Source organism: Ursus americanus, chromosome 35 (genome assembly GCF_024610735.1).
Source record: "Ursus americanus isolate L20-20 chromosome 35, mUrsAme1.1.p, whole genome shotgun sequence".
Classification (NCBI taxonomy): domain Eukaryota; kingdom Metazoa; phylum Chordata; class Mammalia; order Carnivora; family Ursidae; genus Ursus; species Ursus americanus.
Window position 1 is genome coordinate 17,012,787 of NC_142161.1, and position 18,974 is coordinate 17,031,760.

An 18,974-nucleotide genomic window follows, 5' to 3' on the forward strand; every position below is an offset into this window, starting at 1 on the left:
ATTCCAAATCCCATGTTCTTTCTCACAAGGCAAGTAACCTGCATTGGCAGTAAAGTCATGGAGATCATTAAGACAGAGTTCCAGTCCTTGAGGAGCTCATGGTCTGGTGGGAATCATTATTAACCCTTCCCTTTCTTTACCCCACATCTAACTCATCAGCAAGTCCAGTCAACTTTACCATCAAAGCATATTTGGAATTCATCACTTCTCATTTTTGCCACTGCTGACCTCCTAATTCAGGCTCAACCATCTCTCCCCTGGAGTAGTGTAATAACTTCTTAACTGGCTTCTCTGCTTTTGCTCTTGTTCCTCTGCATGCTGTGCTTTACACAGCAGCCAGAGAAACCTCTTAAAAACAGAGAAGATCGAGTTATTCCTTTGCTCAAAACTTTCCATTGGCTTCCCATAACATTTAATATAATATCTGAATTCTTTTTTTTTTTTTTAAAGATTTTATTTATTTATTCGACAGAGATAGAGACAACCAGCGAGAGAGGGAACACAAGCAGGGGGAGTGGGAGAGGAAGAAGCAGGCTCATAGCGGAAGAGCCTGATGTGGGGCTCGATCCCAGATCGCCGGGATCACGCCCTGAGCCGAAGGCAGACGCTCAACCGCTGTGCCACCCAGGCGCCCCTAATATCTGAATTCTTGACTATGGCCAGCCAAGACCCCACATGTTCTGACTGTTGTCCACTGATCTGACTCGTTGTCAGATATTCTTTTTTTCTTCACTCAGGTCAGTCCACTCTGGACTTTTGCTATTCCTTGGAAATGCCAGACTCCCTTCCTGCCTCAGAGTCCTCATAGAAGCTATTCCCTAAGCATACAACACTCTTCCCACTGATCTGTGTATGGTTCATACCCTCCTTTCCTTTCAGATTTCTGCCCAAATGTGGCCTCCTTAGTCAAAAAGACCATAGATTGATTAAAATGGAATTTTTAAAAAAAATTAAAATAACTCAAAATATGTCTGGAAAGGAAAACAAAGGAACAGAAAATAGAGGAAACCAGCAGAAAACAAAAAATAAAATTTAGACCTAAATCTAACTGTATCAGTAGTTACATTAAATAGAAATGGTCAAAATATACCAATTAAAATAATGAAGATGTCAGATTGGAATTTTTTAAAAGCCCTGACTATAGGGGCACCTGACTGGCACAGTTAAGTGTCTGACTCGGTTTCAGCTCAGGTCTTGATCTCAGGGTTGTGGAAATTGAGCCCTGAGTCAGGCTCCATGTTCTGCTTAAGACTCTCTCTCCCTCTCCCTCTGCCTCTCCCCACCTCTCTCTCTCTCTCTCTCTCAAATAAATAAATAAATAAATCTTTAAAAAAAGCCCTAGCTGTATTCTGGTTGTAGGAAACATACTTTAAGTATAATGACATAGATAGGTCAAAGTAAAGGCTGGGAAAAAAGCATGCCCTGCAAACACTAATTAAAAGTTAACGATTTTTTCCTCAATGTAAAGTAAAAAAAATATTAATTTGAAACATTAAATTAAAAAAAAGATGCAGGTTGAGGAAGAACCAGTGAAAGAATCTAAGACTTAACAATAAGAGCGCTAGGTAAAAAACCAAGAGAAAGCAGTGTCTTAAAACCTGCCTAGGGAAAAATTTTTCGTGGGAGTGACTGATAAATAGTGTGGTTAAGTAGGACAAATACTGAAAACCTACTAGTTAATTGGAAGTTATATGTCCTACCTTCATAGGAACACGTTGACCAGGAAGTAGAATGCAGCATTTAGGCTGGCATTGTTTAGGAAGTTAATGGTTAAGCTGGCTGGATTGAGAACATTTGTTTATCTCTTTGTCCTCTTGAAAACCTACCAGGAAAACAATAAAGGAATAAAAAAGATGTAATGCCACAAAGTTAAAGATAGTGGAGAAGAGCTGTTCAGGGCACCCAAAACTATCACTCAAGATTTTAATACCTCAAACTTAAAAATAAATGGGTAGCCAAGGATCCTACACTTGAGGGAAGTGAAACAGAGACTAAAACAAACAAGTGCATTGCTGTAGGTATATGGGATGGTGGCAGAAGGGGAGGTGCATGGAGTGGTGTAAGACAGCTAAATATTATCCAGTTTCGGATGTTAAACATGATACAATACTCATGTTATTTAGAAATGTGAAGGTAAATAGCAGGACAAAACCCAGCAAGCTGTCAAAACAATTGTCTTTAGGGAGTAGACTTGGGTAAGGAGAGGGGGAGCAAGAGGGGAAGTGGGGGGGTACATTTTCTAGTTTTATTAGACCCTATGCATTGTATAATAAAGATTACTTTGACAAGAATAAAAATCAATAAACAACAAATGCCCTTAGAGGCAGTTTACAAATTACAAAACAAAATTGGCCTTATTAAACAAGAATAATGAGTTGAGGGGATATGGCGACATGGCCGCTGTGAGTGGTGACCATGCGTTCGAGGAGATTGGTAGTGACAAGACCTAGAATGAGAAGGCCATACGTAGTTTTCCGGGAGGCACATTAGGCAGGGCAGTGAGCCAAGGCTTAAAGATACAGAAAGCAGCAGGATTATGATGGAGCACGTTTTCAGAGGAGATAGGAAGGAATAAAGGCGAGAGTCTTTACAAATAAACTCATCAGTGGAGGAGATGGGAGTTGGGATTTCGCTTTGTAGATGAGTGGCTTTGTGTGGGTTGTTATTTATGATCTCCGTATTAGAGAAAAGATTCGTGTGGACAAGAAAAATCATAAAAATTCTGTTAGCTTTATTCTTTTTTTTTTTTTTAAAGATTTTATTCATTTATTTGACAGAGAGAGACAGCCAGCGAGAGAGGGAACACAAGCAGGGGGAGTGGGAGAGGAAGAAGCAGGCTCCAGGCGGAGGAGCCTGATGTGGGGCTCGATCCCAGAACGCCGGGATCACACCCTGAGCCGAAGGCAGGCACTTAACGACTGAGCCACCCAGGCGCCCCCAGCTTTATTCTAAGTAATGCCAACAGTCATCATTTATGTCTATTGCTGATAATTAATGCCTGATTACCATGTAGCATAACAATGGTTATGTATATAAAGTCAAGTTGACATTTGTAAATTGTATCTGATTACAAAATGAAACTTGGTATTCTCAGGCTTTTAAGTTTGTGGTCATTCCCCACAACTCCTCAAATTAATAAGAATGTTTGTAACAAATCTCACACTTGTAAATTTGCCTCTCTTTTAGCAAAACAATCCCTTTAGGGGAGTTAATTGGCAGCATATCTGATTAGATTATATTTGAGTAGACAATAACTTTCTTATTTTCTGCTTAAGACTCGATCCCAAATATTCTCCCAAATATTTCCACTTAATATCAAAATATAAAATGGGGAGTCCACTTTCACAGATTGGTCTACGTAACTAATACCTTCCTCCCCCAGTAGGATCCCAGAGTGCTCATTTGACCCTACTGCTCCCTCTTCCACCCCAGTATTTGCAGAAAACTCATTCTATCCCCGCAAGACAGCCAGCTTCCTCCCTGTGGCAGAGTCTGGGAAGTTTGTGGAAGAAAGAGGGGAAAAGAGAAGGAAAGGGGAAGGGAGAAGGAGAAGGATAGCGAGACCATCTATTATGGTTAACTCCTCTCCAGTGCCTAAGAGAGGCCAGTGAGCATTAGGGCCAAAAGTTCGGGATCTTTTGCAGGCTTAGCTCTTGTAATTCTCTTGACAACCTCTTCCCCTGGGCCATGCAGGTCTATCCTAGCTGACTTCTCTAAGTCAAAATCTTGGGGTTAGAATTTACATTGCTCCCTCTCAGAGGCTTCTAGGATCCCTGGACAAAACAATACACATCTTCCCAGCAGTGTGGATTCCACAGGTAGGAGCAGCCTTAGCATATCCACACAGAAGGCCCAGTTACACACTTTCCCTGGGCCTACGTGCCCGTTGTCCTATAGACCTGTATTGCCAAAGCTTCTCTTCAAGTGAATTTCCATTTCTATCTAGATGGGGAAGTCTCTGATGGTATGCACTGGGGAAAAAACAATAAAATGAGAGCAAATGAAATATCTCATTACAGAGAGCAGGGAAAAGCCACGAGAAAAGTGGAGACCAGTAACGTAAGATTCTGAGTGAGTTTTCAGTTATGGGCTTCCTCTGCTCCATCCATTCTCACTAGCTGTGATACCAAAAGGAAAAATTAAGTTTTAGGAAGATGTATGTTTTAATGCTTGTGTTAAGTATATTCGTGGTAGAATCAAAGTTAGAAGGAAGTTTAAGAAAGCGCAAAAGGTAATACTGCAAAATTAACAAAAACCTATAAAACTGTTTCAGGATTTTAAACAAGCTGCACTGATAAGCAAGACTAATGTGAGCCTTTGTCAAGCCACTGCCATGTGCCATCACAGGTAAGGAGTGCAATTTATGTTGATGTGAGAGCAGGTAGAACCATCCTATTTATAATGATAGAAGAATAGAAGACACAGAAGGAAATGTTGTGGAACTAACAGTACAAACATGGGGAGAGACACAAAGATTCCCTGTAAAGAAGTGGGGAGCATACCTGAATGTGTCATTACAATAAATGATTAAGCCAACTCTTTAAGAAAATACCTGCATCGTGGCATTGGGGTACCCATCTGATACAAGCCCATTTACTGGAAAGGACCTTGGTAATATACAAAATAAAATCATGCATAGCTTGAAATAGCTAAGAACAAAATAAAGTTAATTAATTTTGTTCATAAATGGAGCTAACTTTTAAAAAACCTGTTTCCTGGAAGAGAGAGTGATTTCAAAACAATATATTTTCAAGAAAATTTTGCATTTAGAACACATAGTTCTAAATATAGAACTAATTACAATAATACCAGTAAATATCCACAAAGTACAATAAAATCTACAAGAAACATATTACTTAAAACATTATTACCTGTTTCCGGGGTTATTATAAAAATAAGTATTGGGACACCTGGGTGGTTCATTCAGTTAAGCATCCTGACTCTTGATCTCAGCTTAGGTCTTGATCTCAGGATTGTGGGTTCGTGCCCTCTGTTGGGCTCCACACTTAAAGAAAAATAAAAGTAAGTTATAAAAGGGGAGAAAGGAATAGGCTCAAATACAGATGACAATCAGTTTAAAATTTACTCAGATAATATTAGAGTAGGTAGATTTTGTTAACTGTAGTGTTTACATTTCTATATATACATTTGGCATCTAAAAATTAATTTCTGCAGAAGGGGGAATGAAGCATGAGAGACTATGGACTCTGAGAAACAAACTGAGGGCCTCAGAGGGGAGGGGGGTGGGGGAATGGGATAGACCGGTGATGGGTAGTAAGGAGGGCACGTATTGCATGGTGCACTGGGTGTTAGACGCAACTAATGAATCATCGAGCCTTACATCGGAAATCGGGGATGTACTGTATGGTGACTAACATAATATAATAAAAAATCATTAAAATAAAAAAAAAATACTAAAAATTAATTTCTGGTCATTTTGCTTTTAAAAGCATAGAGATTCAGCACATGAAGATTTTAAGGTAGGATAAGATATGTTTGATTAAGTAATAGTTTACAAGCATTATTTTTCATGAAACAACAGCAATTAATTGGAGGAGAAATTTGGATGTTCATAAATTATGTAGGCTAGCCTGTATAAATATCCAATTTAGAGAATAGAACATAGTTTGAATTATTTAGGAAATCAGCATTCTTTTTTCCCCCCTTTAGGACGTATATAGTACAGCTACATTTTCCAACGAGAGACTTTTTATTTTATGAACATAGTGATATAATAACTGGTACTTGTGAAAAGTGTCATTGAGGTAAAAAGCCTAAACGGGTCTCAGACATCTAATTTTATATAGAAAGCAAAACATAGTCACACTGTTGTCTATGTTAATCCAGGAACCTTGTACAATTCATCTCTTTAGGAAAAAGAGATGGAATAATGATGACTGACGTGTTTGTTTTGGTGGGTGAGTGAATGTTTGAGGTCATTGTATTCTCTTAAAATTAAAAAAAAAAGACAGCAAAATTTCTCTCAACCTCATTCCTATGTTTAGCAACTATTAGAGACAGTAAAGTTCTCTCTGTGTCAGTTGCTGATCTCTTTTATGAAATGTAATCACTGGGTCTATATGGCGGAGCCTCCTTAAGCTGATACTGCTTTGCAATTCCAAATAACCCAACTTTCATCAGCCGACTGGAATCTCTATTGTCCTTTAATAAAAGTAGAATTTAAATCAACAGTAAAGCCCTGATAACTCACAGTCCCAATTCCATGTGTTTTGAGTTTTACTGAATTTAGCAATAAGGCATGTTTAGTGATTGGTTATATTTATTTCAGGAAAAGTATTTTTGCTTTTCAAGGTAAGCTATAACATACTTATACCACAGCAGCTTAGTTTCTAAGTACTGAGATTCATTATTGATGTCTTATAGTGGGGAAAGTAAAAATTTTCCCATTTGGAAAATTAAAAAAGAAAAAGGAGTAAATCTTTAAATTTTAGGACTTTGATCTTTGAACTCATGGGGCTGCAGACTTTTGAAGTATGCCTTTGTGTATCTCTGCTCTCACTCTTGGCGGTTGCTAGGAGACAACATTCCTTAGGCTGAATATCCTACTTGTTGTCCAATTTGGTCACTAAGAGTGTTATGGTAGAGTTAATTTTTAGATCTCTTTGAGAAAGCCACCTTCAGATTAAAAAAAAAAAAAAAAGCCACAGAGGGAGAGCCTGATTTACTCAGAGTTACATGTCCTATCCACTTTTTATCCCAGAACATCTATTTTACTATTCTTATATTTGCATAAAATATTTTTGAATCTTTGACTCTGCAAGCCACATTCTTTAGTTTTGGGATGTATTTATGATTTATTTGTACAACTCAGTAGGGCACATCTGGTCACGTATGTGATTAATTTGGAAAATGTAGTGGGCCTTTGTGTCTGTGGCCTCGTCTGCACACTCAGCACAGGGTCCATAGTTCTGGACACTGTAATGAAAATCAGGCACCTTCCTCAGTGATCATATTATTTTAGATTTATAAAAACATTTAATTTCAGAAAAACAAATTTAATATACTTTTATATTTGTAATTGATGCGTAACAATTTATGTCTTGCTGAATATGTATCCTGATATAGATACTTTACCACATTCTTCTGTTGTTTAACTGCCATGTGATTATTTAACAAGAGCTTCAATCTAGGATATTGTGTGATATATACATATTCAAAAAAATGGAATTGCTATTTCTATAGTGGTATCTCTTTCTTTCCTTTTCTTCTTCTTCTTCTTCTTTTTTTTTTTTCTATTTGTATGGGGCCTGGGAAGTCTCTGGTTTTGGCAATGTCACCTCCTCTGGACTTGATTTTTAGTCATTGTCGGCTTTGAAGAGGTTGCTAGGTGTCTTTCAATGTCTCTTTCTAACTTTAAGGTTTAATAATTATTTACTTAGTCTGAATGGATTAGATGCTCATTAAACTTTAGTGCTGGTAGAGGAGTTAGGATGGCAGAGGAGTAGGGGGACCCTAAGTTTGTCTTGTCCCTTGAACACAGCTAGATAGTTATCAAGTCATTCCGAACACCCAAGAATCAATCAGAGGTCTGCGAAAACAAAAACTGCAAGTCTACAAGTAGAAAAGTGATCACCTTTGGAAGGTACTCCTACCCGTGGAGTTGACTTGGGGAGGATATAGCTGTGGATACATTGGTGGGGAAGAAGCCTGCTTACGGAGGCTACCACAAAGTATTAGAAGCCATGGAACACAAAATCTGAACTTTTAGTAGTCCGCTGCCATGGAGGATATGCCTGGCTTAAAGGTGTTCAGGTGGCAAAGTGGGGCGGAATCCTAGGACTGAAAGTGTGGTCTGAGGATCCCCTGAGTTGCAAGAATGGGTGGCTCCAACGTGCTGCACTGTTCCCAGGCATAGAAGTGGGGAAGCTTGGACACAGGCAGCATTAATGCAGGGTTCTGAGAGAAACTGGGGACGCCAGAGGGGTGATTGATTGCTTTTCTGTGAGGGCTCGCTGAAGAGAAGGGGGTGCATAATTTCTGCTTGGAGGCTAAAGAGCAGGGAGCTGCCCTCTCATCCTGCCCATCAGCACTATAAGCCTTCAGGGATCAAAACAGTGCCACCCAGAGGAGGCTGGAGGTGCTTACACCAAGTCCCACGCCCCTGTGGCCTGGAGGCGCATTTTCACTGAAACAAGTCAGCCTGAGAATCAGTGCAACAGGCCCCTCCCCCAGAAGACTGGCACAAACAACCGGCTGGCACAAAATCTACTGATCCTAGAGTGCTACAAAGCTTCAGCTCTAGAGGAAATAGGATCTAACTTCTTTTTTACTTTTATTCTTTATTCTTTTATTATTTTCTCATTTGTTTTATTTTTTCAGTTCCTTTTTAAGTTTTTTATTATTAACTTCTAAAAAATGTTATTTATATTTATTATATATGTTTTACTTTTTGTTTATTTTCATTCTTTTTTTTTTTGTATTTTGGGATCTGAATTCTTACAAGCAGACCAAAACACACCCAGGGTCTAGGCTTTTTTTTTTTTTTTTTTTCCTGGACAAAATGATGAGGTGGAGAAATTCACCCCAAAAGAAAGAAGAGAAAGTAGAACTCAAAGCCTGGGATGTAATCAATACAGATATAAGTAATATCTCTGAACTAGAACTTAAAACAACAATTATAAGGATACTATCTGGACTTGAAAAAAGCATAGAAGACACAGAGAATCCCTTACTGCAGAGATAAAAGAACTAAAATCTAGTCAGGCCAAAATTTAAAATGCTATAACCGAGGTGCAAACACAAATGGAAGCCACAAAAATGAGGATGGATGAAGCAGAGGAACAAATCAGTGATATAGAAGATAAAATTTTAGAAAATAATGAAACTGAAAGGAAGAGGGAAAGAAAAGTAATGGATTACGAAAGCAGACTTAGGGAACTCAGTGAATTATTAAGACTTAATAATATTCATATCATAGGAATTCCAGAAGATGGAGAGAAAGTGGGGCAGAAGGTTTATTTGAATAAATTATAGCTAAAAACTTTCTTATCTGGGGAAGGACACAAACATCAAAATCCAAGAAGCACAGAGAGCTCCCATTAAATTCAAAAAAAGCCAGCCATTGCCAAGGCATATCACAGTGAAATTCACAAAATACACAGACAAGGAAAGAATCCTGAAGCAGCAAGGGAAAAAAAACAAAACAAAACAAAAAAGCCCTTAACCTACAAGGTAAGACAGATCAGGCTCACAGGAGACCTGTCCACAGAAACTTGGCAGGCCAGAAGATAATTGCAGGAAATATTCAATGTGCTGAATGGAAAGAATAGGCAGCCAAGAATTCTTTACCCAGCAAGGCTGTCATTCAGAATAGAAGAGAGATAAAGAGTCTCCCAGACAAACAAAAACTAAAGGGATTTGTGACTACTAAACCAGCCCTGAAAGAAATTTTAAGGGAGACTCTTTGGAGAAAAAAAAGACCAAAAGCAACAAAGACTAGAAAGGACCAGAGAACATCACCAGAAATACCAATCTATAGGTAACACAATGGCACTAAATTCATATCTTTCAGTAATCACTCGGAATGTAAATGGACTAAATGCTCCAATCAAAAGACATAGGGTATCAGAATGGATAAAAAAACAAGATCCATCTATATGCTGCCTACAAGAGACTCATTTTAGACCTAAAGACACCTGCAGATTGAAAGTGAGGGGATGGAGAACCATCTCTCATGCTAATGGGCATCAAAAGAAAGCAGACAAACTAGATTTAAAACAGACGAACTATATCAGACAAACTCGATTTTCAAACAAAGCCTATAACAAGTTAAGGAGTCTATCCAACAAGAAGATCTAATAATTGTAAATATTTACGCCCCCAACTTGGGAGCACCCAAATATATAAATCAGTTAATAATTAACATAAAGAAACTCATTGATAATAATACAATAATAGTAGAGGGGTTTAACATCCCACTTACAGCAATGGACAGATCATCTAACCAGAAAATCAACAAGGAAGCAACAGCTTTGAATGACACACTGGACTGGATGGACTTAACAGATATATTCAGAACATTGAGTGCACACGGAACATTCTGCAGAATAGATCACATACTGGGTCACAAATCAGCCCTAAACAAGTACAAAAATATCAAGATCATACTATGCATAGTTTCAGACCATAATGCTTTGAAACTTGAACTCAATCAAAGAGGAAATTTGGAAGGAACTCAAACACATGGAAGTTAAAGAACATCCTACTAAGAATGAATGGGTCAGCCAGGAAATTAAAGAATTAAAAAAATTCATGGAAAGTAATGAAAATGAAACACAACTGTTCAAAACATGATGTTTGTGTCCTTTCCTGGATTGGGATAGAGCAAAGGCAATCCTAAGAGAGAAGTGTGTGTGTGTGTGTGTGTGTGTGTGTGTGTGTGTGTGTGTGTATTTTTTAAAGACTTTATTTATTTTTCAGAGAGAGTACAAGCAAGGGGAGTGGCAGGCAGAGGAAGAAGCAGGCTCTGCACTGAGCAAAGAGCCTGATGCGGGACTTGATCCCAGGACCCTAGGATTGTGACCTGGCCTTAGGCAGATGCTTAACTGACTGAGCCACCCAGACATCCCAAGAGGGAAGTATATTGCAATATAAGCCTTTCTCAAAAAATTAGAAAAATCTCAAGTACACAAGCTAACCTTACACCTAAAGGAGCTGGAGAAAGAACAACAAATAAAGCCTAAACCAAGCAGAAGAAGAGAAATAATACAGATTAGAGCAGAAATCAATCAAATAGAAACCAGAAGAACAGTAGATCAATGAGACTAGAAGTTGGTTCTTTGAAAGAATTAATAAGATCGATAAACTCCTACCCAGACTTATCAAAAAGAAATGAGAAAGGACCCAAATTAATAAAATCATGAATAAAAGAGGAGAGATCATGACCAACACCAAGGAAATACAAACAATTTTGAGGACATATTATGAACAACTATGCCAACAAAATAGGCAATCTGGAAGAAATGGATGCAGTCTTGGAAACTTAACAAACTATGAAAACTGAAACAGAAAGAAATAAAAAATCTGAACAGACCCATAACCAGCAAGGAAATTGAAGCGGTATCAAAAACCTCCCAAGAAACAAAAGTCCAGGGCCAGATGGCTTCCCAGGGGACTTCTACCAAACATTTAAAGAAGAGTTAATACCTATTCTTCTGAAGCTGTTTCAAAAAATAGAAATGGAAGGAAAACTTCCAAACTCATCCTGTGAGACCAGAATTACCTTTATCCCAAAACCAGACAAAGACCCCATCATAAAGGAGAATTACAGACCAATATCCCTGATGAACATGGATGCCAAAATTTACTCACCAAGATATTAACCAATAGGATCCAACAGTACAAGAAGAGGATTATTCACCATGATCAAGTGGGATTTATTCCTGGGTTGTAAGTGTGGTTCAACATTCGCAAATCAGTCAACGTGATACATCACATTAATAAAAGAAAGGACAAGAACCATATGATCCTCTCAATTGATGCAGAAAAAGCATTTGACAAAATACAGCATCCTCTCTTGATTAAAACTCTCCACAGTGTAGGGATAGAGGGAACATACCTCAATATCATAAAAGCCATCTATAAAAAGCCACAGCGAATGTCATTCTCAATGGGGAAAAGCTGAGAGCTTTCCCCCTTAGATCAGGAACATGACAGAGATGCCCACTCTCACCACTGCTGTTCGCCATAGTGCTAGAAGTCCTAGCCTCAGCAATCAGACAACAAAAAGAAATACAAGGCATTCAAACTGGCAAAGAAGAAGTCAAACTTTCACTCTTCACAGATGATGTGATACTTTATGTGGGAAACCCAAAAGATTCCACCCCAAAATTGCTAGAACTCATACATGAATTCAGCAAAGTTGCAGGATATAAAATCAATGCACAGAAATCAGTTGCATTTCTGTACACCAAAAATGAAGCAGCAGAAAAAGAAGGCAAGGAATTGATCCCATTCATGACTGTACAAAAACAATGATACCTAGGAATAAACCTAACTAAAGAGATAAAAGATCTATACTCTGAAAACCATAAAAACACTTCTGAAAGAAATTGAAGAGGACACAAAGAAATGAGAAAGCGTTCCATGCTCATGGATTGGAAGAACAAACATTGTTAAAATGTCTATACTATCCAAAGCAATCTACACATTTAATGCAATCCCTATCAAAATACCACCAGCGTTTTTCACAGAGCTAGAACAAACAATCCTAAAATTTGTATGGAAACACAAAAGACTCTGAATAGCCAAAGCAATTCTGAAAAAGAAAAAACTGGAATCATCACAATTCCTGATTTCAAGCTGTATTACAAAGCTATAGTCATCAAGAGAGTATGGTACTGGCACAAAAACAGGACACATAGATCAATGGAACAAAATAGATAACCCAGAAATGGTCCCACAACGATTTGGTCAACTAATCTTGCACAAAGCAGGTAAAAATATCCGGTGGAGAAAAGACAGTCTCTTCAACAAATGGTATTGGGAAAACTGGACAGTCACATGCAGAAGAATGAAACTGGACCAGTTTCTTATAACGTATACAAAAATAAATTCAAAATGGAGGAAAGACCTAAATGTGAAACAAGAATCCATCAAAATGCTAGAGTAGAACACAGGCAGAAACCTTTCTGACCTTGGCCATAGCAACTTCTTACTAGACATGTCACTGGAGGCCAGGGAAACAAAAAAACAAAAATGAACTGTTGGGACTTCATCAATAAAAAGCTTCTGCACAGCAAAGGAAACAGTCAACGAAACTAAAGGCAGCCTATGGAATGGGAGAAGATATTTGCAAATGACATATCTGATAAAAGGTTAGTATCCAAAATCTATAAAGAACTTATCAACCTCAACACCCAAAATACAAATAATCCAGTTAAGAAATGGGCAGAAGACATGAATAGACACTTTTCCAAAGAAGACATCCTTGTGGCTAACAGACACATGAGAAGATGCTCAACATCACTCTTCATCAGGGAAATGCAAATCAAAACCACGATGAAATACCACATCACACCTGTCAGGATGGCTAAAAATAACTCATGAAACAATAGATGTTGACAAGAATGCAGAGAAAGGGGAACCCTCTTACACTGTTGGTGGGAATGCAAACTGCTGCAGCCAGTCTGGAACACAGTATGGAGGTTCCTCAAAAAGTTAAAATAGAACTACCCTATGACCCAGCAATTACACTACTAGGTATTTACCCAAAGGATACAAAAATACAGATTCAAAGGCATAAACCCCAGTGTTTATAGCAGCATTATCAACAATTGCTAAACTATGGAAAGAGTCCATTTGTCCAGCGTCTGATGAGTGGATAAAGAAGAGGTGGTATATATATATATAATGGAATATTACTCAGCCATCAAAAAGACGAAATCTTGCCATTTGCACAACGTGTATGGAGCTAGAGTGTATTATGCTAAACAAAATCAGTCAGAAAGACAAATACCACATGCTGTCACTCATATGTGGAATTTAAGAAACAAAACAGATGACCAAATGGGAAGGGGAAAAAAAAAGGAAAGAGGGAAACAAACCATAAGAGACTCTCAATGATAGAGAACAAAGTGAGGCTTGATGGAGGGAAGTGGGTGAAGGATGGGCTAGATGGGTGGTGGGTATTATAGAGCACTTGTTATGATGAGCACTGGGTGTTGTATGTAAGTGAGGAACCACTGAATTCTACTCCAGAAACCAATATTGCACTGAATGTTAACTAACTAAAAGAAACAAAAAACAAAAAAAAACTTTAGTGATGATAACTAGATAGATATAGAAAAATAGCTTCAATTTATTGCCTCATTTTTTCTTTTAAAATTGGTTAATTTATATTAAAGGTGAGATTGTATTTTATAAGCCATATATTGGTGTATGTCCTCACAAAGGATTTTTAATTTCCTTCTGGGTATGACTGGGGCAGTGTGTATGGTGCAAATGGATGTCAAAATACTAGAAGCATTTCAATGATATATAAGAAAACTACGAGAGAACTGAGATTGTTGTGGAAATTTCAGTTTACATAATCACGATGGGTATGCACCATAAGTAAATAGTTTGTTGCTACCCAGAGATAGAAATAATGAGCACAACAACCTATTAACTAAATGCATTTTATACAGAATTACTACTGTCTAATTATTCTTGATAAAGAATTTGTTATCCAAAGCAATCTTGAGAAAGAGGAACAAAGCTGGAGGTATCACAATCCCAGATTTCAAACTATACTACAAAGCTGTAGTGATCAAAACAGTATGGTACTAACACAGAAATAGACACGTAGATCAATGGAACAGGATAGAGAACCCAGAAAGAAACTCATGTTTGTATGATCAATTAATCTACCACAAAAGAGGCAAGAATATACAATGGGGGAAAAGGCAGTCTCTTTTTGAGACAGATCCTCATAAATGCTGTTGGAAGAACTAGACAGCTACATGCAGAAGGATGAAACTGGACCATGTTCTTACACATACACAAAAAGGAACTCAAAATGGATTAAAACCTAAATGTGAGACCTGAAACCATGAAAGTCCCAAAAGAAAACATAGGCAGTAATCTGCTGGACTCAAGCCTTAGCAACACTTTTTTGGGTATGTCTCCTCAGGCAAGGGAAACAAAAGCAAAAACAAACTATTGGGACTACACCAAAATAAAAAGTCTTGCACAGCTAAGGAAACCATGAACAAAAAGAAAAGGCAACCTATTGAACAGGAGAAGATATTTGCAAATGATATATCTGATAAGGGGTTAATATCCCAAATATATAAATAATTTATACAACTCAACACGAAACCCCCCAAATAATTGGATTAAAATGGGCAGAGAAACTGTATAGACGTTTCCAAAGATAACATACAAATGGCAACAGGGAGATGAAAAGCTGCTTGACATCACTGATCATCAGGGAAATACAAAGCAAAACCACAAGGAGATAGCACCTCACACCAGTCAGAAGAGCTAGTACCAAAAAGACAAGAAATAACAAGTGTTGGTGAGGATGTGGAGAAAAGGGAACCTTTGTGGTGCACTGTTGAGACTGTAAATTGGTGCAACCGGTGTGGAAAACATTAAGGAGTTTCCTTAAAAAATTAAAAATAGAAATACCGGGGCGCCTGGGTGGCTCAGTCGTTAAGCGTCTGCCTTTGGCTCAGGGCGTGATCCCAGCGTCCTGGGATTGAGCCCCACATCAGGCTCCTCTGGTGGGAGCCTGCTTCTTCCTCTCCCACTCCCCCTGCCTATGTTCCCTCTCTCGCTGGCTGTCTCTCTCTCTGTCAAATAAATAAAATCTTTTTTTTTTTAAGATTTTATTTATTTATTCAACAAAAAAAAGGATTTTATTTATTTGACAGAAAGAGAGACAGCCAGCGAGAGAGGGAACACAAGCAGGAGGAGTGGGAGAGGAAGAAGCAGGCTCATAGCAGAGGAGCCTGATGTGGGGCTCGATCCCATAACGTCAGGATCACGCCCTGAGCCGAAGGCAGATGCTTAACCGCTGTGCCACCCAGGCGCCCCCAAATAAATAAAATCTTTAAAAAAAAAATAGAAATACCGTATGGTGCAGTAATTCCATTATTTTACCTAAAGAAAACAAAAACACTAATTTGAAAAGATCTATGCAACCCTATGTTTATTGAGGCATTATTTGTAATAGCCAAGATATGAAAGTAACACAAATGCCCTTGGGTAGATGAATGTATAAAGATACGGTACACACACACACACACACACACACACACACACACACACACACGCATGCACACAATGGAATTACTCAGCCATAAAAAAGAATGTGATCTTGCCATTTGCACTTAGAGGGTATTATGCTAAGTGCAATAGGTCAGATGGAGAAAGGCAAATACTGTATGATTTCATTTAAATGTGGAAATTGAAAAACAAGACAAATGAGCAAACAAAAACAGAAAAAGGCTCATAAATACAAGGAACAGACTGGTGGTGGCCAGCGAAGACAGGAGTGGGGAATGGGCAAAGTAGGTGAAGGGGACTGAGAGGCACAGAGGAAAAGATCTGTGTAAACAGAACACAACCTCAAGCATTGTTACCCTTATTTAGCGAACTCTCACCTCTCCAATAGTGCCAGGAGAGAAGCACAATTTCACTGTAAGCTACCGAGGGAAGTAAACCTGTATTTTCTTAGTAACAACCCACAGAGAACTCAGTAGATACAACCGACTCGTATATGTGAATGTTCACTTTTTGCCTGTCTGAATTATTAGAAGCCAAGTTTCCTGGTATTTCACCGCGGATTCGTTTACGGTCTTCTGGCAGAACACTCGATGCTCCAGTTTTGGGTAGTGTTTGCCAAAACATGGAGTAAATATCTTAAGAACCTCAATTATTCTTCATGGCTTAGACAGGCATTAAAAAATATTGAATCACATTGTGAGAAAATGAAGTGCTTTTCCATTTCAAACTGAATTCTTTCTCAAACCTTCTGAATACATCAAGGAGAAAGTCTCAGCTAAAAGTTAGACTTTCCCATCTTTCCAGCATTTTGTAATAGATGGCCTAGCCCTCAGGTTCAGTTTCCTGCAGGCTACGGTAGTATCCAGCTCCAAAAGTTGTTTATGTTTATGGCATGAAATATTAATTTTCTGTTTATGGGATTGAAACTAAGTTGTCTTTTGAAATAAATCAAGTTAAGTAAAACAGTGATTTGACTTAAAGAAAAATATCCAGTAAATGATAGTGCAGGTAGGACATAGGGCACCTGTCACCAAGGAGGTGCTGAAGTTTGGGAAACACTAGGAGTTGACAGTCCCTAGAATAGTTTCCCTCGGTTCCATGTGTCTTATAAAGGAAAAATTAGCGAAGTAGTGATGCATCTTGTTAAATTTTGGAAACTTTTTTGAGAAACAATGAAGAGGATGAGAGGAAGATGATAATATTTATTGAGCATTTCTTTGCTTAATAATTTTCACATGTGCTCATTTGTTTCTCATAACGACTTTGAAAAATTAGTATTAATTTGCACATTCAGGTTTAGGTCTGAGCGTCACGGCTTCCTTCTGCCTACGCTGTTGTGATATCACATCTTGTGCGTCAACTGTAGGTAGGGTAGGGGTGAAGAAGGTGAGGTAGAGATGACTGAGTGAAAAGTATCCAGTCTGGAGTTAGGGTTTACCTGAGTCTGAATCCTAGCTGCGTACACCAATGAGCCTCACCACTCCATTTACAATGTTATTTACTAGGCGCAAACTTCTCTGAGCCATTCTCTTTTAATCTATAAAATGTAGAAAATTATAACCAGCTTAGGAATTGCCGGACGGATTGAGTGACGTAGCATCGGTAAAGCATTTAGCACAGTACCTGGTAAGTAAGCAGTTACTCAACGTTAGCTCCCTCATTCTAGTTTTTTTAAAAAATCCTCGATGTTCTCCCTGTCAGTTGAGACTGAATGTAATTATTAGATATGCATATGAAATGGAAAAGTGACTCTCTCTGCCCATAAACAAATATCTGATTCATTCTCTAGCCCTCACCCCACCACAAGAGAATGATTAAGGATGAGAGATAGAGTTATCACTTGGTCACATCTATTCACAAGTTAATAAATCAAATGCATTTGACCTTTTTTCTTTTCCCCTTTCCTGGTGTCCACAAAAAGTGTTTGCCTTTATAAAAGCTCTGAAGTAAGGCCTCCCGTGTAATAAAAATGTGTTCCTTTCATTGTATGAGAAAATATTAAATACATAAATAAATTATTTTAATCTGATTTAAATAGTGTATTGCATCAATAACAGCATATGTTTTTCTGTATTGGCCACTGATAGCTGTTAAAAACAAGTTCAGGAATGCCATTCAGACATTTGTTGTTCTGAAAAAAGAACTCTAAATCATCCCAACATATTCTGCTGTGAAAATGGCTCTTACCTTTCTCTTTCCTTTCACCAAAATCTTCAAAGACCCTGTCAGACTTTCTTAGGTTATATGAACTTAACTTCCTATGATGGATAATTAAAATGAAAAGTTTTTTTTATAAGGGTTAGTGCAAATCTTCATGAATAAATTATATCTAGAAAAGCACTTCGAAAATTCACTAGGAAGGATCAATATTTTCATTTATTTTCAGAAATAAGGAGTTTGAAGAAGCCGTTGATTTCTTCACCTGGGCTCTTAAAATTAATCCCTGTTTTCTGGATGCTTATGTTGGACGGGGAAATTCTTACATGGAATATGGCCACGAGAAAGCCACTGAACAAGCACAGAAGGACTTTCTGAAAGCATTGCACATTAATCCAACATATATGAAAGCCAGAATTAGCCTAGGCTATAATTTGCAGGTAACGTTATATAACAACGTTTTAACCCATAAAAGCACCTTTTGGACCAGAAAAGAATATATTTGGCCCTTTACTGGTGGTTGGGATTTATGTTATTTTTTGGTCATGTACATTTTACCTTTTCCTTACTATCAGTATCCAGAGCAGAGCTTCCGCCAGGGTTTGTTAGTTACAGGGAGCCTGCCTGGGGACCACACCCAGGGACCTGGTGTGCTAGTGAGATGTGGACCCTTTGAACCTGAGCTTCCTTAATGCCTATACCCCGCCTTACTTTACCCCCACACTTACAGACAACTTTTGAAATTTGCCTGATGAGTTTCACATAAGAATGTGGCTAACATTTGTTTCACTAACTGATACTTGGGCCCCATAGGTATTGTCCTGTTGAATTAATGACAAGCTACACAGAATAAACACTGTATGAAAGTTTTGAAGTGGACTTTAGCCATGCAGTGGGTCAGACAACCACTGTATAGGGATTTAGGTCATCTTCCAAAATGGGAGAGTGTTAATCTGTCTGTTACCAAGCAGGTCTCTGAGTGATTTCTGGAACACTCTGACCTGATGCATGCACTCACCAACCTATTTGCCTAATAAAATATGTAGTGACATTCTTGGAATAAAGTGCTAAGTGTGCTATATTTT

The 18,974-nt window shown here is 38.1% G+C and overlaps 1 protein-coding gene across 2 annotated transcripts in view; it reads left to right on the top strand.

The window, feature by feature from the left end:
- TTC6 (tetratricopeptide repeat domain 6) overlaps positions 1-18,974 on the top strand; it is a 178,727-nt gene that overhangs the window by 147,451 nt on the left and 12,302 nt on the right. For both annotated transcript variants that reach the window (XM_045800386.2, XM_087858961.1), the window contains 2 exons: positions 4,274-4,347; positions 18,119-18,329. In XM_045800386.2, coding sequence (XP_045656342.2) covers positions 4,274-4,347; positions 18,119-18,329 — 285 coding nt within the window. The remainder of the gene's footprint in view (positions 1-4,273; positions 4,348-18,118; positions 18,330-18,974) is intronic.